The following is a 26,002-nucleotide window of genomic DNA, read 5'->3' as shown; positions in this document are numbered from 1 at the left end:
CCTATGAAAGATAGTCGGGCATAAAGCCCTATATCGAGGAGGGCAGAGTAGGTAGTTGTATTATGGATGGAGGCGGGAGGAAGGGGGGGTACATGAACATATCTCTTAAAATTTAAGCTAAGTAAAATAAAGGCTACGTGGCAGCAACCAGAGGGCCATAAATTTAAATGAGTAAAATTTTGGGCCAACTCAACAGCCCAAGTGACCCAAAGCGGTGGTGGAACGAAAGTTTCACAACATGCTCAATTTGATTCACTAAAGTCAACTTTTAAAACCGGTCTCCACTTTTCTCTAATAGAATGGACATAATGCTCATTGAAATTGAGGCAAACAAGTCTACATTTGCGAACTCCCTACAGCTCTGGAAATATGGAGAACAAAGAAAGAGAATATTCTCCATCTACCTCAATTTCAAGAACCAAAGCTGCTGGTGATTTTTTATTCATTTTTATGACTCAAGCGTCTGAGCTAGCTTTCGCGCACCTCGACTAATTCCAAGATATACCTGCCACCCCCCACTAGCAACAGGTACCAGGTAACCCTGTCTACCAAGGCTAGGAGAGATGGGAAGAATCACCTTGTGTTTTTTGTCTCCACTGAATTTTGAACCTAAGACCTCAAGGTTCTCAAGAACTTCAGTGACCGCTAGGCCACACCCTTAGCCACTGGTCATTTAAGAAGTTGATGATTATTAAGATGTCATGACTACATCAAAAGAGAGGTAACACAAATTGACACCATTAGGGGGTAAAAAAGACATGCATATGCAAGTCTGCCTCTAGTAAATTGAGGAAGCAAAACCATTGAAGATATAGTTGCAGGAGGAGAAGATTGAGGGAGAAATGGACGCATTTTTAGGGATTCATTTGAATGTTATAGATTGAGTCATTTTTATGACTCAAGCGTCTGAGCTAGCTTTCGCGCACCTCGACTAATTCCAAGATATACCTGCCACCCCCCACTAGCAACAGGTACCAGGTAACCCTGTCTACCAAGGCTAGGAGAGATGGGAAGAATCACCTTGTGTTTTTTGTCTCCACTGAATTTTGAACCTAAGACCTCAAGGTTCTCAAGAACTTCATTGACCGCTAGGCCACACCCTTAGCCACTGGTCATTTAAGAAGTTGATGATTATTAAGATGTCATGACTACATTAAAAGAGAGGTAACACAAATTGACACTATTAAGGGGCAAAAAAGACATGCATATGCAAGTCTGCCTCTAGTAAATTGAGGAAGCAAAACCATTGAAGATATAGTTGCAGGAGGAGAAGATTGAGGGAGAAATGGACGCATTTTTAGGGATTCATTTGAATGTTATAGAATTAAGCAAGCAAATCGGGGTTGATCTTTATGGATATGAAAAGGACGCATTGGCTCTATTTAAGAAAACCAATAGTTGCAAGCTATCAAAGAGACGAGAGATAAAACCATTAGTCATGGGGACTCCCAAGCAATATATGGAAACTCATGGGAATAAGTACAGCCATTTGGAGGATAGTGGAACTATTAGGGTAGTCTTTCTCATTTTTAGAAGAAAAAACAACTGATATGGAGTAATCTAACAATTTGGAATAGTAAAATATGGAAGGAGACCCTTCGGGGTGGCCCAGTGGTTTGGGATTGGGACTTCCATGTTGGAGGTCTCAAGTTCGAAACCCCTTGCCAGCGAAAGCAAAGGGTTTGCCTTCTGGGTCAAGCTCGTCGCACCAGACTTGCCTAGAGTGGGTTACCTCTCTTATGTGGTTTGCGAGCTATTGCATAGGAGCGGGGGTTTTACCCTGTGCGCACCCAAAGGGTAGCGGCTGCAGGTTTCCCTTGTCATCAAAAAGAAAAAATATGGAAGGAGGAGATGATCATTACTAGTTCTTGTTCTTTGACATGCAGATTTGAGTCTCAAACTTGGAATTTCAATTTGGTTTGGGCTTGGGACTTCTATGTTGGAGGTCTCAAGTTCGAAACTCCTTGCTAGCGAAAGCAAGGGGTTTGCCTTCTGGGTCGAGCTCGTCGCATCAGGCTTGCCTAGTGTGGGTTACCTCTCCTATGTGGTTTGCGAGCTATTGCATAGGAGCGGGGGTTTTACCCTGTGCGCACCCAAAGGGTAGCGGCTGCGGATTTCCCTTGTCATAAAAAAAAAAATATGGAAGGAGGAGATGATCATTACTAGTTCTTGTTCTTTGACATGTAGATTTGAGTCTCAAACTTGGGATTTCAATTTGCATATGACAGGGATTTATGCTCCAAATTGCAACAGAGAAAGACAAGAATTTTGGTGGGAAATTAGGGATCTAAGGGTTTTTCCACAAATCCTTGGGTGGTAGGTGGATATTTCAACATAATTGGATTCCCCTCGGAAAAGAGGTACTACACTAGAAATACCAGATTTATAAATCATTGAAGATATGGAGCTAGTGGATCTTCAGCTGGAAGGGGGAAATCGCACATGGATCATCGAGGGGAAGATTACATTCTTGCAAGATTACATTCTTGCAGGAAAACTCAAAGCTATCAAAGGGAAATTGAAAGAATGGAACTAAAATAACCATGGAAACCTGGAGATAGGGAAATTATTTATTCAGAATGGATGTTATTCAATAACAAAGGTGTCTGAATGAGGAGAAGATGATCAAAAAAGCACCTCTTTTTGGAATTTGAAGAGCACTAAAAGGGAAAAAATAGCTTGGAGGCAAAGATCCAGGGTGTTGTGGCCCATGCAGGGAGACGGGAATACAAAGTTTTTCCAAAGATGGTCAATGCGCATATGAAGAACAATAACATTGACCAAGCATCAAATGAGAACTTCAGAACTATCAATCAAACTCGACATTCAAATCCTTTTCAACTGCTTTGACGTGCATATATTATAATTATATAGCCATCCATTATTTATTCCGCATTATATAGAATGTTTAGCAGTATCTCTTTTCCCACCTAGAAAAGCATTCCCTGTAAAATGAACTCACCTTGTCATCAAAGACAGCGGTGTTTTCACACTTAAACCAACACTCGCGTAGCTTGTTCAAATTGTTCAGCAGATTAGAATCTGTTATAAGTGAACCTCCAGCAGGAAGTTCCGATAGTTTGACAAGTTGCCCCTTATGATTCTGCAGCAGAAGAAGACATACAAATAATATTACAAAGTTGGTGACTTCCAATATATGACTTGAAGCACACAAAACATAACAAATTTCTTCGTGACTAATCATTCAAAATATCCTCAAACAACAGCCAAAATTTTATGTTTAGTGCAGGGAATGTCCTACCGTTTATGTCAATACACAGCAGGAAACTGAGGTTGCATAAAAATCAGAGCAAAATTTTGAATATTGAGTTATAAAACCAACTAGTACAAGACACTTTAAAGTACTTGAGCAACAGCAAGATACTTATCACTTATCAGATTAAAGTGAAATTGTTGACAGAAATTCATGCAATATCATGATAATAAGCACCTTGTCAATTCTCCGTTTTGCCTTTTCGCGACGAATATTGAAATCCTTGATGAGGCTTTCACCATGCTGTGAGTTCAGAAGATTAGAATTCCCCAATTCCCATGTAGCATACTCATAGCCAAGGCCCTTCCATTTCACAAGCCATTCAAACAGGCATTTGTTATTTTCACCTGCATCTTGACCATGCAGCTTGGAGAACATCAGTGATCTTTTCTTCAAGAGACGATGTGGCACTGTCCACTCTGAGATCCACCTCACATCCTAAAATGATGGAAAAGTTGCTACTTGTGAAAACTCCAAAAAAGTATTTGTTATGATAAATGCATATCATTCTTTGCATGTGTTTGCGCATATAATGATCCACTTCCTCAACTTGGCAGAAAATGTGCGAGAAGAATAAAGAAAACATATAAGGGGTCATTTGGTAGAGTGTATAAAACTCATGCTAAACCAAGTGTATTAGTAATGCTTGCATTAGTTATGCTTGCATTAATTATGCATAGATGATTTCTTATGCATTGTTTGGTTTGGTGAATTAAAAATAGCATGCATGGTTTAAAAATATTTATTACAAAGATACCCTTCATAATTATGGTGGAAAAGATGTAAAAAATATTTTGAGGGGCAATGAGGTCTTTAACCATGCTAATGCATGTATTAAAACCCTTGCATTACTAATACCTAGAAATCCATGGTAATAATTATACACAATAGACTGTATAACTAATGCAAGCATTAATTATACATAGCATGAAAAAGTGTACTAAACAAGGTACTACTAATACACAAAGCTAATGCATGCATTAATTTTGCTTCCACTCTACCAAACGACCCCTAAAAGTCTTCAGAGAAGTAATTCTGACCTGATTCTTATGATTATAGTTTGCAATAAGCAATGGTGCATCAACAAGCAATTGTGCCTCTGCAACCCAATGACTGTGTGCATGAGCAAGACCATGGTATTTAACAAGATACTGCTTCTGCCTATGCGTTCCTAACATAAAAGCAAAGAAGAAAACATAATAGTAAGGAGAAAGAATCAACAGAAGTCAAGCAACATTAAGAGATATGACACAGGTCAATAACTAGTCATATCACATAATCACAGCTCCAGTACAAATGTCTTATGCATGTAATATACTTTTACATCAAACCTTTGGCATCTGCTACTTCCACTTCTCTAACATCCAAAATTGATTCTACTCCTTCCGTCACTGAATGTACACCAGATTCAATCTTTTTCTTGACACACAAGGTACAATGCCAAGCTCCTGGTGGAAAATCATCTAGTGGAGGATCTAAGCAAGAGAGATGATAGCATCTCTTGCAACCTCTTCCATCGCAGATCCTGAAAAGTATGTTGAGTGCAAATGATAAAAATCAAGGCATTGACATGGACATTCTAATCCAGGCTATACTACTACTGACAACTATTAATGCATAACCCAAATGGAAAAATCATTACTGGGTGTTTCCACAATCCAGTAACCAGACAATGTCTTGGGAACAAAATAATAAAAACAGAAAAAGCAAATGATATTAGGTAGAGCTGACTTTTTTCTCAGTATGACATTATTGATCATCACATAATTGTGCATAATTGCAAATGGTACCCACAGTATCTTTCCAGCTTGCTTGCATATGGCGCACATTTTTTCATCACTGCCCCTTTGAGAAACTGAAAGTGCCTCATTCAATTGTATATTGCATCTTTCTCCAGAATCGAAAAGAATTGCAGCTTCAGAACCAACTCCATCCTAAAATGGAATGCATTTGAGCATAAGAAAATTATTAAATATTGAGAAAGCAAATTCATAACAGTAAAATAGTACTCTGAATTCTGGTGTATGCACAGCTGCTGGCCATAAAACAGAATTTCTTATTCTGGCATGTGAATCCCCTTCGTTAAATGAAATGGACCATAAACGGTGAGAATAACTGATAATTGAACTAACATGACCCATTACATGTTAAGACAAAGTGGCAAGGACATGATGATACTCATACTACAAAGAAGAAAAGTATAATACGAACAAACTGACAGCTAGTTGGCGATTTAGGACTTCCCAGTTTTTTGAAAACTGAAAAGCTTCTCACGTTGACTACCATACAATATGCGTTGGATTCAGCTGCTTCTATATTTTTGTCACATGTTCTATTATCTAGTATACATGTATAGTTGGTCTTATAATCTTTCTCCAAATCTAATTACCAATTAATGATCAACTGCTTTCTTTTGAAGTCACCGAAAAACTTGTTGCATACATTGCTTATTGATACTTCAATTTTAGATAGTTTATTGGGTCTTTACGACCGCCGCGTCTACTATGAATACAAGCTGCTTCTACCTGTCCATGTCTAAAGGCACGAACCTTGAGACTAGAAAGGTTACTACAATCCCTGCCTGTTCCAGCACATGAGCACAGCTCCTCCTCTGGTGAATCATGATTTAACCTGCAAGTTGTGAATGGAAAATAGTAAACAACTGCAAAAGTAAAAGATAGAAACTTTAAACCATAATTTTGTCTCTGACATATGGAAGTACAGACTGTTAATCTAATAAATATATCCAAGACCCAAAAGTAACAATACATCAATAAGACAAGAGAGGGTTGATCTAGTGGCAAGCACCCTCCACCTCCAACCCCAAGTTTGTGGGTTTGAGTCAACAAGGGAGCAAAGTGGGGAGAACCAAAAAGTAATAATACATCAAAAATATGATGAATAAAAAGCCATGGGACGATTTAGCAACAATGTGCAAAAAAACTAGGAGCAATTTTCCTTGCAAGGATGTATACAGCCGTATGAGACTAAAGACGGTTTACACACATCATCAACTTGAAGTTGAGGCAAATATTAAATGGATTACATTTTCTCAATGCATGCAATACAAATATCTAAGTTAAGATGCATGATACGTGAAGATGTAACACAGAGACCATATTGGACGACTGAAATGTAAGTGTGCAAAGCATCAAGCAAGTGGATATAAGACCTCTACAACCCAATAAATCCACAAGTGTATCGCAGAAATGAGTCAATGACAATGTTAAGATGGATGTGTTATACAAAATAAGCCAATATTAGAGATTGTTGAAGAGTGTGAAGCTAGAGAGCTCACTTTTATTTACTAAATTATGTCTTTTAACACACCCTCACATGCGGATTCATTCTTTTTGATGGCCGAGCATATGGAAATTCTTTTTTTGCAATGGGTGGCGGAAAGACTCGAGCTCAACCTCAGGACCTCTGTCTTCTCTAACTAATACAATGTTTGAAGTGCATGACAATCAAAGCTCAAGTTGTTAGGGAGAAACACTTTTTTATTTACTTAATTAATTCTTTAGCAGAAATTCTTGGGATCCCAGCCTTAGTGCTGAAGATTTATAAACAAACTTGTTACCTTTGTCAAAAAAGATAATTGACAAGATGTAAAAAAAAAGTCCTTAGTAGAAATGACAACATCTGACATTATGTTCAACCGGGTACACAAAGGATAAAATAAGATAATGTCTTCTGAAATGATATTTTCATATCCTACGTAGACCTCTAAATTGCTTATTGTGCTGGTCCAAAGGTGTGGACTGTAATAATTTAAAGTCTTTGAAAGCTAAATCATATTGAGAGATTGTCTCAAAAGACCTACAAGCTCTTGGGATTCGTAAGGACTTGGTGAAAAATAGGTTATACTTAGAATTGAGGTTTAATCGTTTTGGGTACACTGTTGCATTAGGTTTGAACCGTTTGATGTTTGCCATGAATCCTTTTTGTTTGTCCATTTGATTAAGAGATTTGTATTTCAGTATAGGGATAAGTGAGTTTCTTTCTGACAAGTAGGGATAAGTGAGTTTCTTTCTGATAAGTAGGGATAAGTGAGTTTCTTTCTATTAAGTAGGGATAAGTGTGAGATTTAGAAAGATATGAAAAATTATAAGATAGCAATAGTTTTACAAAAGAAAAAGCTCCCAGGCACAACTCCCGAGGACATGATCTAGCCTAGTTTTCACTATCTTCCTCCGGTGATCCTTCCGATCACCGGACATCTTTTTCTTTTCCTCCTCTTTTTTCTTTCTTTCATCTCTTTTCTTTCTTGTCACTGGGCTCGTTTTCCTTTCCATTACGGACGACACGATCTATTTTGCAGTAGGGTTCAAATCATATGACATTACAAGAACATCAGGCACAGCAGGGAATGGTATGACTGGACAGAAAGGAGTAGAAAGTCAATAACGAGGATATCTTTCACCGGCAAGGCCATGGAATGGATATCTTCGATTATGCGAGAAGCATTCAAGGCTAAGGGGAACACAGTCAGAAGGTCGAAGAAAAAAGATGATCTCACAGAGATTTATTGCGCAAGGAATTTAACAAATATGGAAGATACATCAGCCTGATAAATGTTGAGGTAAAAGAAGGGCAGTCATTATAGTCCCTGAATTATCTTTTAACTCAGGATGGTCAGGTATTGCAGAGAAGATTGGAAGATTCATCCATAGTTACAAGCGTGTGGGGAATCTAGAGACACATAGACTGGTTGATAGTAATATTCCCTATGTGGATATGCTAAAGAGTAGCAAATGGACTAATAAGGGGAGGAAGGACATGCCAGAAAATATAATAAGAGGGGGGGGGGGGGGGGGGGTAATCTGCATTAATGGAGATGCAAACAGCCAAAGCAAGGTACTGAAGAAGAGTTTGGTGGGCGAATTTATGACTAGTAAAGGCAAGGCACCTACCTTGACAGAGGTGAGAAGATGGGCAAGTAGTTTATGGAAAAGAGTCCATGGCCTGAACATTTATGATATGGGGGAGGGTTTTTGTCCTTTTCGAATTTGCATCCAAGGTAACAGCGGAACAAGTAGTCGAAGGGGACTGGGTATGGAGAAACTTGCCGGCGAAAATGCAGTGGTGGAGTCCAACAGTGTGTGCGTCAGCAGGGGGAGATAGAACCAACGCAATTTGGATCAGGGTGGTGGGTTTGCCGTTACACTTCTGGGAGCACCACACCTTCAAAGCTATTGGGGACTTCAGTAGGGGGTGGATAGAAACAGAAGAAACCCAACTGCGAAATCATCTTAAATGGGCGAGAATTAAAATCAAAGGAAACGGGTCTGACGTGCCAAAGGAAGTGACGATAGATGATGGTGCTTTTCTCTACACGATGCAGGTGTGGACGGGGAAGCTCCGGCGAAGGTGACCATCGGAGAAAACAACATTCAAAGCTCCAGTGAGAAGGTTTTTACCCAGCGGTCTCCCATTGATGGACCAAAGGTTTTTGTAGAGGACTCTGTAGTGTTAAGAGGAGCAGCAGATAAAGTTGTCCAGCCACGTGCAATGGCAGAGACACGTGGGGAGAATTTTAGAACCCCAAATGTTGACTTGGGCTTGAGGGTTTCTAGCAATAAAAGTTTAAATGTTGACTTGGGCTTGAGGGTTTCTAGCAATAAAAGTTTAAATGCAGACTTGAGCTTTAGGGTTTCTGGCAGTAAAAGCTTAAATGCAACTTTGGGCCAACTGGGCCAATTTAGCCCAAACATTTCAGGAAAAAATAAAGAAGTGGCACATGACGGGCACATGCCTTTTAATGAGGGCATGAATGAAATTAAAATATTGGCATCTCAATTCCTAGAAGCTTTAAGCCACTGGGAGTCCCCATCGAAGCTTCCACAAGGTGAAATTTCTATGGAGAAAGGACCCACTCCAATGAAGACACAAGGGGAAAAATCAGATATTCACCAAGAGACGGCTTCGCAGAATATGATTGACGAAAGCGGGGTTATGAAATTGCAGGAAAAAGGGGACTGTTCGATGGAGACAGATGTTGGTTGTGAAGAACAAAACATGCAAATTCATGATGTTGAACCAGTAGATTCGAACATCCCTAGAAAAACTAATGGAGAGGAGATTGAAGCATCCAACTGGATTAATTCCCACATTTTGGAATTAAGCTCCACCTATGGAGTTGCTTTTGAAGGTTTTAGGGAAGAGACTCTTGCCCTATTGATGAGATTGGACGAGAGAAAGTTTGCTTTGGAGAACAAGATGATAGAAGGTACAAGTACAACACCTAGCATGGGGGGATTGGGAAAAATGAACTAAAAAATCTACAATCCAGTTTAAATCAGGAGGTTGAGGGGTCCAGAACAAGGGGGAGAGTTCTTAACTTGACTTTTAAATGAAGATAAAGCTACTATCATGGAATGTAAGGGGGATTAACAAGATGTCCACTAGGAATATTGTTAAAAGTGCTTTGCTGAAATGGAAAGCAGATATCTACTGCTTTCAAGAAACAAAGGTGAATAAGGGGGTTGAAAACATTGTCAAACAATTGTGGTCTAGTAGATGGATGAGGTGTGGATATATAGAAGCAGATGGGAGTAGGGGTGGAATCCTAATCATGTGGGACTGCAGAATCTGGACAGGGAGTATGGTAGAAATTGGCCAATACTCTATTACTTACAGATTTGATGCAGTACAAAGTTCCTTTAGTTGGTTTCTCACTGGTGTGTATGCTCCTCACACCAGGAGTGAGAAACTAGACTGCTGGGAAGAGGTGGCAGCAGTCAAAGAACTATGCGAAGGACCATGGGTAACTTGTGGAGACTTCAACACGGTTAGAGTTATGGCAGAAAGGAGAGGATGCAACCGGATCACAAATGTGATGACTGATTTTTCCAGCTGGATTGAAGAAATGGAATTACACGACCCTCACCAAAATGGAGGGATTTTCACATGGTTCAGGGGTGCTAATCACCACAGTGCTGCCAGACTAGACAGGTTTATGTACTCAACGGAATGGGAAGAAGCTTTCGGGAATATCAGATAATTGATCATGCCCAGAGTCACTCTGACCACAGGAAGTCATACTTCAAGTTTGAGAACTGGTGGCTCAATGTTGATGGTTTTGAAGGGCTTGTCCATAGTTGGTGGAACGAATTTGAAGTGGAGGGCTGCCCTAACTACAAGCTGAGTGTGAAGCTAAAAATGTTGAAGCAAAAACTCAAAGATTGGAGCAAATCAGTGTGTGGGGAGTTATGCAACAGGAAAGATAGTGTTCTCAAAGAATTAGTGGATATTGATCTAGCTCAAAACACTAGAACTTTATCTGAGGATGAACTACTGGTGAGGGCAACAGTTCTGGTGGAGTTGGAGGATTTGGCAAAAAATGAGGAATCTAGATGGAGGCAAAAGTCCCGTGTTCTCTGGCAAAAACAAGGGGATAATAACACTAGGTTTTTCCAGAGAATGGCAACATCCCACAAGCGATACAATAACATTGATAGATTGATAATCAACGGGGAGGAAGTTAAAGATCGAGAAGCTATCAAGGTTAATATGATTGAGTTCTACAGGAAACTGGAAACTCTATACTGAATCTGAGATGTGGAGGCACTCTTTTGAGTATGTTAACTGTCCAAGAATCTCCCAGGAGGAACAAGATTGGCTAGAAAGGCCTTTCACTGAAGAAGAAGTGCTAAATATTATCAAACAATGTGATGGGGATAAGGCCCCAGGGCCTGATGGCTACACCATGAGTTTCTTCAAAGTTTGTTGGGCAACCTTGAAAGATGATTTGATGCAAACAATCCAAAATTTCCATCAGAATGAAATGATTGAGAAATCTTTCAATGCCACTTTTATAGCACTAATTCCCAAGAAATATGGAGCAGAAGAGTTGAAGGACTTCAGACCAATAAGCCTGATTGGTGGAATATACAAAATCATAGCCAAGCTCCTTACAGAAAGAATGAAGACTGTCATGGGAGAATTGGTAGATGAACACCAAATGGCATTCTTGAAAGGAAGACAGATCATGGATGCAGCATTATTGGACAATGAATTGGTGGACAGTAAGGTGAAGCAGAAGCTAGTTGGAGTCCTATGTAAACTTGATATTGAAAAGGCCTATGACCATGTCAACTGGTCTTTCCTTCTAAAAATTTTGAGAGACATGGGTTTTGGGAACAAATGGACAAACTGGATCAAAACTTGTATATCTACCGCAAAATTCTCTCTTATCATCAACGGTAGTCTAGAAGGTTTCTTCCAATCACAAAGAGGTCTAAGGCAAGGTGATCCGTTATCACCCTTCCTATTCATCTTAGCAATGGAAGGCCTCAATTCTTGATCAGAAGAGCAAGTGAGAACTGGTGGATAAGAGGCTTCCCTGCAAATGCTAATAGGGGAAATACTATGGAAATCACACATCTGTTATATGCAGATGATTCCTTGGTATTCTGTGAAGCTGAAGTAATGCAAATCAGGCACTTGAGGGCCATCCTAACCATTTTTGAGGGCATCTCAGGTTTACATGTTAACTGGCATAAAAGTTGCTTGTACCCTGTTAACCAAGTTACCAATATGCAGATACTTGCTGAGAACCTAGGATGCCAAATGGATTCCTAACCAACTAAGTATCTTGGAATGCCTCTTGGTGCAAAAAATAAAGAAGTGGAAGTATGGAGTAAAGTGTTGGAAAGAAGTGAGAGAAAGCTGACAAAATGGAAGAGCCAATACCTATCTATGGGAGGCAGATTAACTCTCATAAAGTCAGTAATGGATGCCCTCCCAACTTACATGATGAGCCTATTCCCAATCCCAGGAAACATAGAGAAGAAAATCAACAAATTAAGGAGAGACTTCTTGTGGCAGGGGGGAACAAAGAGAAGCTTGGGTACAACCTAGTCAAATGGGATGAGGTGACCCTCAACAAAATACAAGGGGGTATGGGGATAAAAAAAGTTGAAAGTATAAAATGTTAGTTTGTTGAAAAAGTGGTTTTTTTTTAGAAAGGTAACTTGTATTATAAACAAAAGAATACATAATGAGTATTCTAGTAATACTTACATCCAAAAGTTGCAAAAAGCAAAGAACTCCTATGGAGGTCATAAGAACTCTAAAATACTAGGAATATCCTCTGCATCTTGAGGATATTCATGTTTACACCAAAAAAAAGAAAAGAACCAGGCAATTCAACTTCAAATTGTCTCGACCTCACATTCACAAAACCAACACCTGGAACAGATTTGCATGCCTCTTTTCATGAGGTTGTGTTGAGTGAATGCAGCCAAGTGAAACATGCTATCTTGAATGGTATCTTGACTTTCCAAATCATCTTCCAAGGCCAGTACCAGGTCTTTGTGAACTTCTATAAGCCGAGCCAACTGAAAATCTACCTTGCTCATCTGGATTCCAAAATAGATTGTCCTCATTTGTGTTTAGATCTTTGCACTGCCCTAGAATGTTGAGTAGCTCAACTATTTTATTGACCTCCCATCATTTAGATGTCTTCTAAACCTTAGATCCCACCCTTGATTATCTCTCATTTCTCTGATTGTAGCCTCTTTTTGAAGGGTCATGTTGAACAAAATAGGGAACCTATTTCTCAAAGTCACCTGATCCACCCATTTATCTTCCCAGAACAACGTCCGTCCACCATTCCCTACCTTGACTTTGCATTGTTAAAGAATTTGATCCATAAATTTCTGATGGATCTCCATACTCCAGATCCATAGGGCTGTGTGGACAGGTTGGTGATCCACAAATTCTCCATACCAAACCTAGCCTTTATTGTTTCCTTCCAGAGAGCTTGTTCTTGTGAGGCAAATCTCCATAACCACTTCATAAGTAAGCTTTGATTCTGGATTTTCAGATTCCTAATCCCCAAACCTCCTTCCTTTTTGCTGAGAATGACTTGGTCCCACTTCACTAGATGGAATTTATGATTATTAGGATCACAATTTCCTTGCCACAAAAAATTCCTCCTAATTGCATCCATTCTGTCAAATCACATTTGTAGGCATATGGAAAACAGACATCATATATGTGGGTAGAGCATCTAGCACACTGTTAATGAGTGTGACTCTTTCTCCCAAGGACAAATATTGACTCTTCCAGTTCACCAGCTTCTTCTCACACTTTTCTAGAATGTTGTTCCAGATACCTTTTGACCTGCTCGTCACCCAAAGGCATGCCAAGGTATGTTGTGGGGAGATCCCCTACCTTCCCCCCTAGAATATTTGCAAGCATGTTTATCCTAGGCACCTCATTGACAGGAAAGATGAAGCTCTTTCCCCAATTGATGTGTAGGCCTGAGATGGCTTCAAAAAGGATCAGAATTACTCTCAAGTACTTAGCTGAGAATTGTCTGCATCACAAAATATCAATGTGTCATCAGCATACTGTAAGTGGGAGATGGCCAGACTTTGTCTGTTATTCATATTAGCATTGAATCCTCTTATCCATCCTCTTGTTTGGGTTGTTCTGAGCATGTCATTTAGGCCCTCCATCGCCAGGATAAAGAGGAAAGGAGATAAAGGATCTCCTTGTCTAGTCCTCTCTCTGATGAGAAAAAACCAGAGGGGGCACCATTTATCAAAATAGAGAACTTCACAGTTGTAGTGCAAAACTTAATCCATTTTAGCCATTTTCCTTCAAAGCCCATGTTTTCCAAAGACTTCCAGAGGAAGCCCCAATGCAAGTGGTCGTAGACTTTTTCAATATCCAATTTGCATAAAATGCCTGGCACCTTACTGTTCTTTCTCTCCTCCACACATTCATTTGCAATCAGAATTGCATCCATGATCTGCCTACCTTTTACGGAGGCCATTTGTTGGGCATCCACCAAATTATAGACCACTTTCTTAAGTCATTCGGTTAAAACTTTTGAAATGATCTTATATATGCTCCCTATTAGACTAATAGGCTTGAAAAAGTGGCTTTGGAGGTTCTGTATTGAAGATTTGGCATTATGGAGAAGATTCATCTCACGTAAATATGGTCTATCTGGATCACTGATGAAGTAACAACAGGTGTTTTTGGGTGCTCTGTTTGGAAAACTATCAGAAGACTATGGCCTTCTTTCGCCTCCACTATATCATTCAAAAATGGAGATGGGGTTAAAACTGATTTTTGGAATGAGATTTGGATAGGGGATAGGGACTTGAAAACCTTATTCCCAAATCTATTTATTTTAAGTCTACAACAGATGGCTACAGTGGCACAGGTATGGACTCCTCAAGGGTGGGACCTAATTTTAAGAAGGGCTCTAAATGACTGGGAAATTAGTAGAGTAGTTGGGCTGTTGCAAGTGTAGAAGGGCTCTAAATGACTGGGAAATTAGTAGAGTAGTTGGGCTGTTACAAGTGTTGAACCCATTCCCAGGTGTCACAGAAGGACCTGACAGTCCAATATGGAAGCTACACAACAAAGGGAGTTTCACAGTGAAATCCTGCTACTCCTGCTACTGGAATATGAATCATAACCGGAGGATGAAAATGGAGTGGCCATGGAAGCTAATCTAGAAGATCAAAATTCCACTAAAGGTGTCATGTTTCTCATGGCTGGTGATCAGAAAAGCATGTTTAACTCACGAAAGGTTACAGAGAAGAGGTATACAGATTTGCTCAAGGTGTTATATGTGTGATAAAGAGGCAGAGATTAACAACCACTTATTCCTACATTGCAAAACAGCTGTAAATCTGTGGCACATGTTCTTATGTATACTTGGAGTTAGTTGGGTAATGCCAGAAACTTCTTTAGACATGCTGAAACACTGGGAAGGAATGAGCAGAAGAAGAAGATCAATAGAGGACGGGTGGAAATATATTCCAGCTTGCATCTGGTGGACACTTTGGAGGGAAAGGAATGAAAGATCCCATGACGGGCAAGCTAGCAGCATTCAGAAGATCAAGATGAAGAGTCTGAGTTTGCTGTATTTTTGGTGTAAACAGGATATGGTGGGGAGGTAGTAAGTCTAGTGGACTTCATAGGACAATTGTAAAGTTCTTTTTTGGGTTTTTGGTTATCAGGATGCCCTATGGGGTTGTAAATCCCACCTCATCAGTTGTTATTTGATGAGTTTTTTTTTATGTGAATACAAAGTTACCTTATCAAAAAAAAGTGTGAGATTTAGAAAATATTTGGTTTAAGAACCCGTATTTGTGATCAAGGACGAATTATTGCATATTGGAATAAAAGTAGTCCCAATTGGAGTGTAATAGAATTAGAGGATTCATATAGCCAACCTCAAATAGTGTGGCAATGAGCCATTATTGTTGCTGTTCTTGTTGTATAGGATACAGTTTTACCAAAGTTCGAACCTAATAACATCTTGTTTTATCCTAAAAAGGTAAATAGGGTCAATTGGGCGTCTTCATATTGGTTTTGGGGAACATACTGTTTATATCATTTCTGAACTGATGCTTTGGAAAAGAAATAGCAGTCTTGATGAACAAAAAAAAATATCCCCAAAAGGATCAAATCCCGCTTACTGCCATTTGTTTAATTCTCAAAAAAAAAAAACGACCCCCAAAAGACACACAGAGAAACTAATCCACATTTCCTTAAACTTTCTCACACCAATTGAGTGTGCAATATAGACAAAATAGTTGGAAACATCTCAACACAACTAAGGTACACATTAAAACATTTGACCACATGAAATGGATAAGATTAAATCCACTAAGGGCATCACGAACTCTATGATTTGGTGGGTCATATGAAGAGAAAGAAATGCTCGAGTTTTTGAAACAGAAGGACAATGTAGTTAATCTTAAACACAAGTGTATACTTTTGAAGTGGCCACGGCAAATGTGTTAAGAGCAGGAAGCCTTGGTTGACTTCCTCAGTTCTTTACACACATTGTAACGTTATTTTTTGGATGTACTACTCTCTTTTTTTTTATGACAAGGGAAACTCGCAGCCGCTACCCTTTGAGTGCGCACAGGGTAAAAACCCCGCTCCTATGCCATAGCTCGCAAACCACATAGGAGAGGTAACCCGCACTAGGCAAGCCCGGTGCGACGAGCTCAACCCAAAAAGCAAACCCCTTGCTTTTGCTGGCAAGGGGTTTCGAGCTTGAGACCTCAAACATGGAAGTCCCAAGCCCCTTGCTTTCTCTGAATGCTGGTTTACATCAATAATATTCTCACATTACCTATAAAAATAAAGCACTATGAAGATAGTTTTGGCTATCCCCGGAATACTTTATAAGTCAAGTGCATGTAATACGTTTGTGTCTTAGCATAAGTGACCCCTAAATTATCAGAAGGACACTGTGCTATTAAGTTTTAATGTGATGATTCACTATGCTAACGTCGAGTTATTATGGCTACGCCGAATTGGTAGAAACAGAATGTAAACAGAAAAAGCAGAAAAGTCACCTTTTCTGTCTAGAGCATGAAGCACAAGCCCCACTGTAACCAAGCTTTTCAAGATCTCCTAGTGGTGGAGGAAACACTTCAGCCAAGTCACATGTATCATTATGCGTCTCAGAACAATTACCAGTGCCTAGTTCACCACTTTTCAAGATAATATCACCATCTGTAGAAGTAGAACACGCCAACCCAGCAATATGCAAATTATTTTCAGGCACAGAGCAGCTCTCTGGTGACCTTTCGGAATCTCCAGAAATTTCTCCCACTGTGCAACCATTTTTAGATACTTCCAAACCATTTTCTGCAGGAAGAGCAACAGATTTTTCTGTAGAACAGCATCTGCGATTTGAATGTGGCAATTCCCCTACATCATTTACCGAAGCATCTGCAACAGAAGCTTCTAAGCTAGAAATGGACCTGGCAGAAGCAACCCCATCAGGATGTTCTTTCAACTTTGAGTATGGCAATTCACCTACATCATTTACCGAAGCATCTGCAGCAGAAGCTTCTAAGCTAGAAATGGACCTCACAGAAGCAACCTCATCAGGATGTTCTTTCAACTTTGAATATGGCAATTCCCCTACATCATTTACCGAAGCATCTGCAGCAGAAGCTTCTAAGCTAGAAATGGACCTGGCAGAAGTAACCGCATCAGGATGTTCTTTCAACTTTGAATATGGTAATTCCACTACATCATTTACCGAAGCATCTGCAGCAGAAGCTTCTAAGCTAGAAATGGACCTCGCAGAAGCAACCTCATCAGGATGTTCTTTCAACTCATTTACAACTCCTTGATGAGATTCATTATCCCCATTGATTAGCTTGCAGTCTGTCTCATCACTGGCAATGCTATCAACTCTTGATGGCTTCTTTGGGCTTTCCAACTTGTCATTATTTTCTGTTCAGGAGAAAACATCTACATCAGTATAAAAATTTCAGCAATTCCAAAACACCAAATAAGACAATGCCAACTCAGTTAGATTAAAAAACTTCACTCCAAGCATTGAAATTATAAAGAATACATAGATAGCCCCACAAAGTTGTCCGAATTCTTCATTTAGACACCTTATCTGAGGGTATGACCTATGATAAACCTAATGTTAAGTCAAAAATGTGTCCTATTAACCACACATTAATGACATGGTACAATAACTTACTTTAAATTATGCAGATACATGTCCTAGACACACGTCAATACAAGAAAAATACACAACTATTTCTTTTTTTTTTTGTTTTTTCTGATGCTTCTTCTCTCTCATCGTTTGACTTTCATCTCCCAAAAACACCTAAAAGAACCAAGTGAAAAAGAAAACTAAAAGATGCACCGTTTTTTCACTGCCATAAGAAGCCAACTTGAGGGTTTTCCAGCTTCTTCACTCATCATCATTTTTTATCAGGGACGAGAAGTCCTCCTCACTCAACCACCCAAAGCACACAGCATCACTAAACACTTTCTTTCCACCACCAGAAAATTCCTTCACTGTCTTTACTGTCCATATTCCAATCAAAAAAAATAAAAACCGCAAACAGTCATATCTTCTAAAAACCCTCAACCAAAACACTCACCTTTCTCTTAAAGTAACACCCACATACACCAAAGACTCATCTTTATAACTTCTTCACTATGCTGAAAGGGGACAATATAGACTCGCCTCCACTGCACCTTCTTGGAAACCAATACCACCTGAGATTCTCTTACCCTCCTTCACCCATAGAAACTCTGAGTATACAAATCCAAAACACCATCCTGTGACAGACCATATAGTACATAAAACACATGCACACCCCCATTCACCTAAAAGAACATGACTGCTCCATATTTCTTGATAAAACCCCTCCTACTTCACCACTAAATGACACTCGCAGCCCCCATAACCAATATGAATATGCACTGCACCACTACACGACGAAAACAGGGAAGGGAAAGCATTTTTGGACTCATATCTGAAGGACCAGAACTTATCACGAGACTGCACACCCAAAAAATGTAAAACTGAAATGAGAAAGGAAGAAAGGATGAGGAAAGGCAGTGGCGTATCTAGGCTGGGCTTGGGTTCATGTGCACCCATGCTCCCCTCCCTAGATCATGTATAGTAATGCTATTTTTTCAAAAATACTTAAATATTTATGTGTGCACCCAAGCTCAAAGAGTCATGGTTATAGGGTACACCTCTCTAAGTGAGGTAGGGGGTTCAAATCCTATGTTTATCTTGTTGTTTTTTCATTTCTCTTTACAAAATTGGGCCTACCCATGGGAATGGACATGTCCTTGCATTCTAAGGGGGTGTTTGGGTTGGCTTTTTTTCTAAGTGACTTATAAGCTAAAACTAAAAGCCATATATTGGGAACACCCAACTTTTGACTTTTGGCTCTATTTAAAGTACTTTTTCAGCCTAAAAAAAGTGCTTTCAAGCACTTTTTATGTTTCCCAACAACATTATACCCAATGAGGTCCATAAGTAGGGTCTACGCAGACCTCACCACTATCTACCACTATCTCGTGGAGGTAGAGAGGTTATTTCCGAAAGACCCTCGACTCAAATGCAACAAATCCAAGTACAAAAAAGAAAAACACAATGCAGATATCATAGCATCTAAACAGTGCAAAACCTACCAGAATGGAACAAGAGCAACAAAATAGTGCGATAAGCGAGACATTGTAAACAACAGACGATGATAGATATCAAAAGCAAGAACCATAATAATACGGCTAGTACAACGACAAACACCAACCAGCCTAAACCCTCGAAGACCAACACAACAACTCCAAACCTACTAACCTTCTACCCTAATACGCGACCTCCACACCCTCCTATCTAATTTCATGTCCTTGATAATCCGAAGTTGCTCCATGTCCTGTCTAATCACCTCTCCCCAAACACTTCCAAAATTAAAAAAGAGGTTAAGAGCCAAAAGCTACTTAAAATAAGCCAATCCAAGCACCCACTAAGTTACTACTTTTTTCTTCTTTTTTTTATTCCTTTGTTTGATCATTCTTCCAAAAAAATCCAAGTCTAACACATTAAAATCCCTACTCTCCTTTTTTCACTGTAAGGGTTTATACAATTATGCCAAACGTGAATATCAAAACTAGTATCAATTGAGGATGTACAAAGAGTCAATGGGCTTAACAGATCCCAGCAGTTTTGACATGGAGTTCAGATATATATGTAAGAAAATTATAAACCTATAATTGCTTTGGTGATGGATGAGTTGACGCGGTCTATTCAGGAGAAGGTCCCATGGTGTATGTTATTTGCGGATGACATAGTACTGATCGATGAGACGCGGGACAGAGTTAATGCGAGTGGAGGTGTGGAGACAAACGCTGGAGTCCAAAGGGTTTAGGTTGAGTAGGACCAAAACGGAATATTTGGGGTGCAAATTCAGTGATGCGTTGGATGAGGCAGATGGGGAAGTGAGACTTGACACACAGATCATTCCTAAGAAAGAAAGTTTTAAGTATCTTGGGGCTGTAATCCAAGGAAGTGGTGACATTGACGATGATGTCACACATTGCATTGGGGATGCTTGGATGAAATGGAGGCTTGCCTCTGGAGTCTTGTGTGATAAGAAAGTTCCACCTAAACTTAAAGGTAAGTTCTACAGAGTGGTAGTTAGACCAGCCTTGTTGTATGGAGCGGAGTGTTGGCCAGTCAAGAACTCACACGTTCAAAAAATGCATGTTGCGGAGATGAGGATGTTGAGATGGATGTGTGGGCACACTAGGAGCGATAAGATTAGGAATGAGGTTATCCGGGAGAAGGTGGGAGTGGCCCCTGTGGTGGACAAGCTGAGGGAAGCGAGACTGAGATGGGTTGAGCATGTGAAAAGACGGTGCGCAGACGCCCCAGTGAGGAGGTGCGAGGGGCTGGTTGTAGAGGGTACGCGGAGGGGTAGAAGTAGGCCTAGGAAGTATTGGGGAGAGGTGATTAGACAGGACTTGGCTCAGCTTCACATTACCGAGGACATGACTCTAGATAGGAAGGAGTGGAGGTCACGTATTAAGGTTGAAGGTTAGTAGGGTTAGCGTGTTGTCTTTCCTTGCGAGGGTATGGGTTGGTAGCGTTTGTAGTAGTCCTAGCCTGGCACTTGTAGTTCTTGTCTGTGATCCTATAGCCATATGTTGTTTACTGCGTTTCACCTCTCACAGTATTTTCTTGATGTTATTGTCTCCGTTGTTGATTATGCACTATTTTTCTTATTGGATGTTATGTTTTATATACTGTTTCCTCTTCTTTTACTTGGTTTGGATGTACTTGAGCCGAGGGTCCTCCGAAAACAGCCTCTCTACCTCCACGAGGTAGTGGTAAGGTCTGCGTACACTTTACCCTCCCCAGACCCCACTTTGTGGGATTTCACTGGGTATGTTGTTGTTGTTATAAATTCAAATGTGTAATGAGTTCAATAGTAACAACCTAAAGGTACCCATCAAATTTATATCCTGAATTCACCTCTTCGTAATAGTGCACCCACCTTCTCGGAATCTTGGATCTGCCCCGAGGGGAAGGGGTTGTAAAAGGAGATTTTTAAATCTTTTTGGCTCAAAAACATCTTTAAAATAATTTGGATGCCACATGTTTTAATGGCTTCTTTTCCATGTAACAGCGTCTGAACTAAAGGCGTTCTATCTTTTTTACTTTCTCAGTGTCTCCTATCTAATAGGCACATTTTGCACAGCCATCTGGTGGTCAATACGTCATGACTTCAGTTAAAGTGTCTTTGCCATGATAAAGCTATAGGCAATTCAGTAAGTCTTTTTACTCATCCCACCATTCCAGGAGAGAGTGCACTTCATGTTGCATTAATTTGTTATTACAAGAAGAAAAAACAAGGAATACATTAACAAGAAAGGGTACCCCTTGTTATAGGAGGATGAGAGAGACAAGAGAAAGATTAGTCAACCTGCAGTATATCTCTTTCTTTGCATTTTGAACAGTGCCTTGTAACTACGCGCATCCATTCTCTTCCTTTTCAAGCCAACCGAAGCTGCACCATTCTCCCTGCTAGTGTTATATCTTTCAGATTCCATTATCAGCTCCTTCACACTTTTCTCTTTTTTTTCCTTCTTGACACTAGATGAATCGGATCCTATTCCTAAGTAACTTGATCTTGACGAGCTAGATGGGGTATGTTTCTTACCCCTGTCAGACCTTCTTAAAGGGCTCGGAGAATTTGGTTTCTTAATTAATGCAGCTCTCCTCTTAACAGCTGGCGGGGTTGGTGACTGCTTCTCAAGACGCTTCGACTTCCTTATACTTGATGGGCTTGAAGCAGCTTGCTTTGTTTCTCGACTTGACCTTCTTACACTGGACCCATCTGTCTTCCCAGAGCCAGAACTTAATGAACCTTTATCAGACTGTTTATTCTTTGATTTATTGCTCTCAGTATCCTTATTTTTCCTCCCAGACCGAGTTTCACTAGCCATCCGTTCAGCTGTGAACAACAAGCCATAAATTAAGTCAGATTATTCTTGTAGTACCCATTATCCACAGAATAAACAACAGGAAACTAGTGATCCCTTGATGACGATTAAAAAAGATAACATATGAAGAGCATGATAGCGATCACCATCCCTTAATCAGATATATACAAATTACTGAAGTCTGCAGAAATATGCCATATGTAACAGTCTAAAAAAAATAGTTATCCTGTGAAGCATTTCATTCAGTTGGACCAGTTAAACAGATTTCCCCAACCACACCAGTTCACCTACATGCAGTGGTGGACCGACAATTTTTAGGCATCTACTATATACACTAAAAACAATTCTGACCTTGTATATACCGTGTAATTTTCAAGTGAAGGGGTTTGGATAAACCACCCTTGCGACCCCCCCCCCTCCCCCCAAATCTTTGCCCATGCCTACATGCCGTATTCTTCAAGACAAGGACAAATTACTCACTTCCTACATCCAAATACTTTCTTCCATAAAAATTAGCTTTAAACACGAATGCCTGAATTCATTGTTCTAAATCAATACAGTCTGACCTACAAGACAAGGTTTGACAGCAACAACAGTAATCAATCAAAACACATGGATTTCTTTTCTTCTTCCTAACATTAGAAAAGAACAGTACTACAATAGCATTTGCATGTAAACTGTATGGGGTGGGCCCATCACACTATGGGATGTAAGTTTTCAATTCATCATTTCTTGAATGATGATTTTTTTTCTATGAATACAAAGTTACCCTTTTCTCAAAAAAAAAAAATTGCATTTGCATGTAAATTCTGAAAGAACATAACAATAATAACAACAGTAAACCGTAGTATCGTTAAACCCCATATCAGGATTTAAAACTATAGTCTCAGGTGAAAATATAGAAATAATTATCAATATTTTATCTAATTCACGTATTATCCCAAAAGCCAACTTCTGAGGATTGAAATAAAACCCAAAAAAAAAAATTACACCTTTAAAACAAATTCCAATTTGTGCAAAATGTATCATATATTATAATAATATGATTGGAACAAAATCAAATATCAGGGGTCTAAGATTAGCTCAATTTCAAGAACCCGATTCCACTCAGACAGACAATGTAAGAATTACACCTTCAAGCAAAATTCCAACTTGTCACAAAATATATCATATTAACACCCAATATTCCGATTATTCGCATTAAAATCAGATTAGAAGAAACACCATAACTGAAAAGTCACTTACAGAACAATGCATGAGGTTACTAGCATATTTTTTTCATGCCCCTATGTACACCAAATCAACTGTTGGACCACTAACAATTTACCTAATGACTGAAGAAAAAAAAATTTACCTCAAAAAACCCTAAATCCTTCACAGCCTGAAACAAGAAAAGTTTCAGTCAAATTGCTCTGAACAAAACCCTAGTTTCAACCTGTAAACTGAAATTTGTCGTCCGAATCAACAATTCGACATTATAGTACGAAAGGATTTCTCCTCGAAATCAACGAGTCCCTTAAGCTGCTGGGCATAAAGAGAAGAAAATAGTACACAACAGAAACCGAAAATAGCAAAGGGTAAAAAGAACCTTGGGCGTGTGTTGCTAATTCCAACTTTGACCCCATTAAAAACGTGGAAGTGGGACCCCAATCGAAATATGTGCATTTAGCCGAGGGCATTTATGTATTTTCCTTACTATTAAAGGTGGAAAGTCTCAAAGTTAAAAATAAAATTACACTATTACTTATGCTATAAATTAAAATGTTATAAAATATTTAATTATTTAAATATAAAATTGTATCATCTATAATCTATATTAATATATAATAATTAATAATAATACTAATAATAACAATTACGTTTAGCTTAAATTAATAATTTCAAAAATCTCTACATAAATTATTCAACGTTTCCTTTTTTCCCACAATTTCTTTCTATAACTTCTCCCATAAATATAATTTATGTGAATAAAGTATTATCCTTTATGATGAACATGAGTAAATAGATTCATGTATTTATTAGGGAGTGTTTTAACTTCAATGTAGAACTTTTCGATGCGAATCCAAATTTAATCGAAATTCAAAATGAGCATCAAATATCGGGTAGAAAAAAAAATAGATGCATGCATACGGAAAAGGTAATATTCCTATAACTTCTTATTTATTACTCCCTCTGTCCCTAATACTTGTCCACTTTTGAATTGACACACCAATTAAGAAAACAATTAATGACATAGTGAGTTTACCATTTTACCCCTATTAATTATGAAGTGGGTGAAAAGTTCTATATTTTTCAAAGTAATTAATCATTTAATTGAAGGTATAATAGGTAAAAAAAAATTATCCTTTCTTGATTTGTCAAAATAGACAAGTAATTAGAGACAACTATAAAAGGAAAAATGAACAAGTAATTAGGGACAGAGGGAGTATGATTATTGATATGTCATGTTAAACATCACTTTAAAATTTATATAATAAGAAAGGAAAAAGTTAGCCAACATTATTTCAAAGTCTCTTCTCCTCGTTCAATTCATTATTAAAGGTTCTTTCAGTGTGTTTTATGTTAGAATTAGTTACTAAAACGTTTTAGAGTTGGTTTACAAACTATCTATGTGTGTGAGAGAGAATTCTATTTTTGCTTGTAGGCACATGAAAAATTGTTTTGTAAAGATATTCGAGTGAAATTTTCAATATAAAAAAACAGTATGCTGTATTAAATTTCCTCTACAAGCGAGGTTTGAAAGATGCACATTGATAATGCCTTCTTGATTGTCATTAAAGAATGGGTCTAGTTTTATTAATTTAAACTCATTAATACTTGCATGATAGAAACTTGAAATTTCTCAAATTTGTGCTCACGAGATCACTAATTTCATCATCTTCTGCATGTATTTTTTACATGGTTTCTTAATTTTAATTTATTTTCTATTCTTCATTTATTTATTATTTTTCTCTTCTTTTTTTTCTTTTTGCTTTAGATGTTCACATTAATAACACATACTTAATTACCTATTCAATTGTTACACTTTAATATCCATAACTCTTATCTTTTCATATCCCTAATCTCCAAATATTTTCTTAAAATTTTTAATATATCTTTTGGTAATACTTCATTTTTTATCTTTATAAATTTATTTATTTTGTTTCACGAGACCTTTAACCTAGGTTATCATTTTTATTCTATAGTTAAGTAATGATTCTATATTTCTTTTTTTCATCTATATTGTAGTGATTAAAAACTTAAAGAAAGATGTGTAATTGTGTATGTTGTATTTTTTTTTCTCTATTTTTTGTGTGTATTCTCTCTATTAGACTTTTTTAATTTAATTTTTTATGAATTTCTAATTGTCGTAAGTTTTATTTTTATTTGGGCACAAATTAGTCATTTGTGACTTTATTGCAAGTTTGCTAATTACTAACCAAAGTTCAAAATATACAGTTCGTTGTTTAAAATGAATTAATTTTAAATACTAAAATGTGTCCCTTATTTGGCCTTTCTTGTCACACTTTTAAAGATTTACTAGTTCTCGAACATGTGTGTTGTACGTGTATTTTACGCTTAATAGTATAAATATTTTAAAAGTTAAAATACGTGAATTAATTTTTTAGATGTCATATGAAAATATTTAGAAAACAACTACATTTATATTTTAGAACTATTTTTTAGTACATTAATTCTTATTTTATAAGGTACATAATATATGATGTTCATTGTTGGTTCATATCTTTGTAAGCGATTTTCAATTTATTCAACCATACATGATTCATTCAAGGGTAAATAACAATGTTGTGTTATCAGGAATATAGGAGCGGTATAAGAATGTGAACAATTATTGGGAAAAAAATTAATATAAGGAAAGAAAAAAGATAGGAATAATTAATGTAACGGAAAAGGGCCTAAAATATCCTCGAAATATTGAAAATGGTACACAACTACCCCTCATCCACCTATTGGCTCCCAAATACCCTC

The 26,002-nt window shown here is 38.3% G+C and overlaps 1 protein-coding gene across 8 annotated transcripts in view; it reads right to left on the bottom strand.

The window, feature by feature from the left end:
* The window catches only part of LOC125835363 (helicase protein MOM1-like), a 58,803-nt gene extending 35,176 nt beyond the window's left edge, over nucleotides 1-23,627 (bottom strand). The window contains exons 1-10 of one of the 8 annotated variants that reach the window (XM_049514487.1): nucleotides 23,388-23,503; nucleotides 21,514-22,044; nucleotides 17,242-17,506; nucleotides 16,615-17,133; nucleotides 5,824-5,905; nucleotides 5,069-5,208; nucleotides 4,606-4,799; nucleotides 4,315-4,445; nucleotides 3,452-3,712; nucleotides 2,963-3,103 (exon numbers count right to left, since the gene is read on the bottom strand). In XM_049514487.1, the coding sequence (XP_049370444.1) occupies nucleotides 2,963-3,103; nucleotides 3,452-3,712; nucleotides 4,315-4,445; nucleotides 4,606-4,799; nucleotides 5,069-5,208; nucleotides 5,824-5,905; nucleotides 16,615-17,133; nucleotides 17,242-17,506; nucleotides 21,514-22,036 (2,256 nt within the window). In that variant the 5' untranslated portion in view covers nucleotides 22,037-22,044; nucleotides 23,388-23,503. Of the gene's footprint in view, nucleotides 1-2,962; nucleotides 3,104-3,451; nucleotides 3,713-4,314; nucleotides 4,446-4,605; nucleotides 4,800-5,068; nucleotides 5,209-5,823; nucleotides 5,906-16,614; nucleotides 17,507-21,513; nucleotides 22,045-23,387 lie in introns of all 8 variants that reach the window. The other 7 variants (XM_049514485.1, XM_049514486.1, XM_049514488.1 and 4 more) reach the window with 7 other exon arrangements.
* Between the last annotated feature and the right edge of the window lie 2,375 nt (nucleotides 23,628-26,002).

This window comes from Solanum verrucosum, unplaced genomic scaffold (assembly GCF_900185275.1).
Source record: "Solanum verrucosum unplaced genomic scaffold, falcon-dt-bn FXZP01000098.1, whole genome shotgun sequence".
NCBI lineage: Eukaryota > Viridiplantae > Streptophyta > Magnoliopsida > Solanales > Solanaceae > Solanum > Solanum verrucosum.
This window is presented reverse-complemented; position numbering and strand designations above follow the sequence as displayed.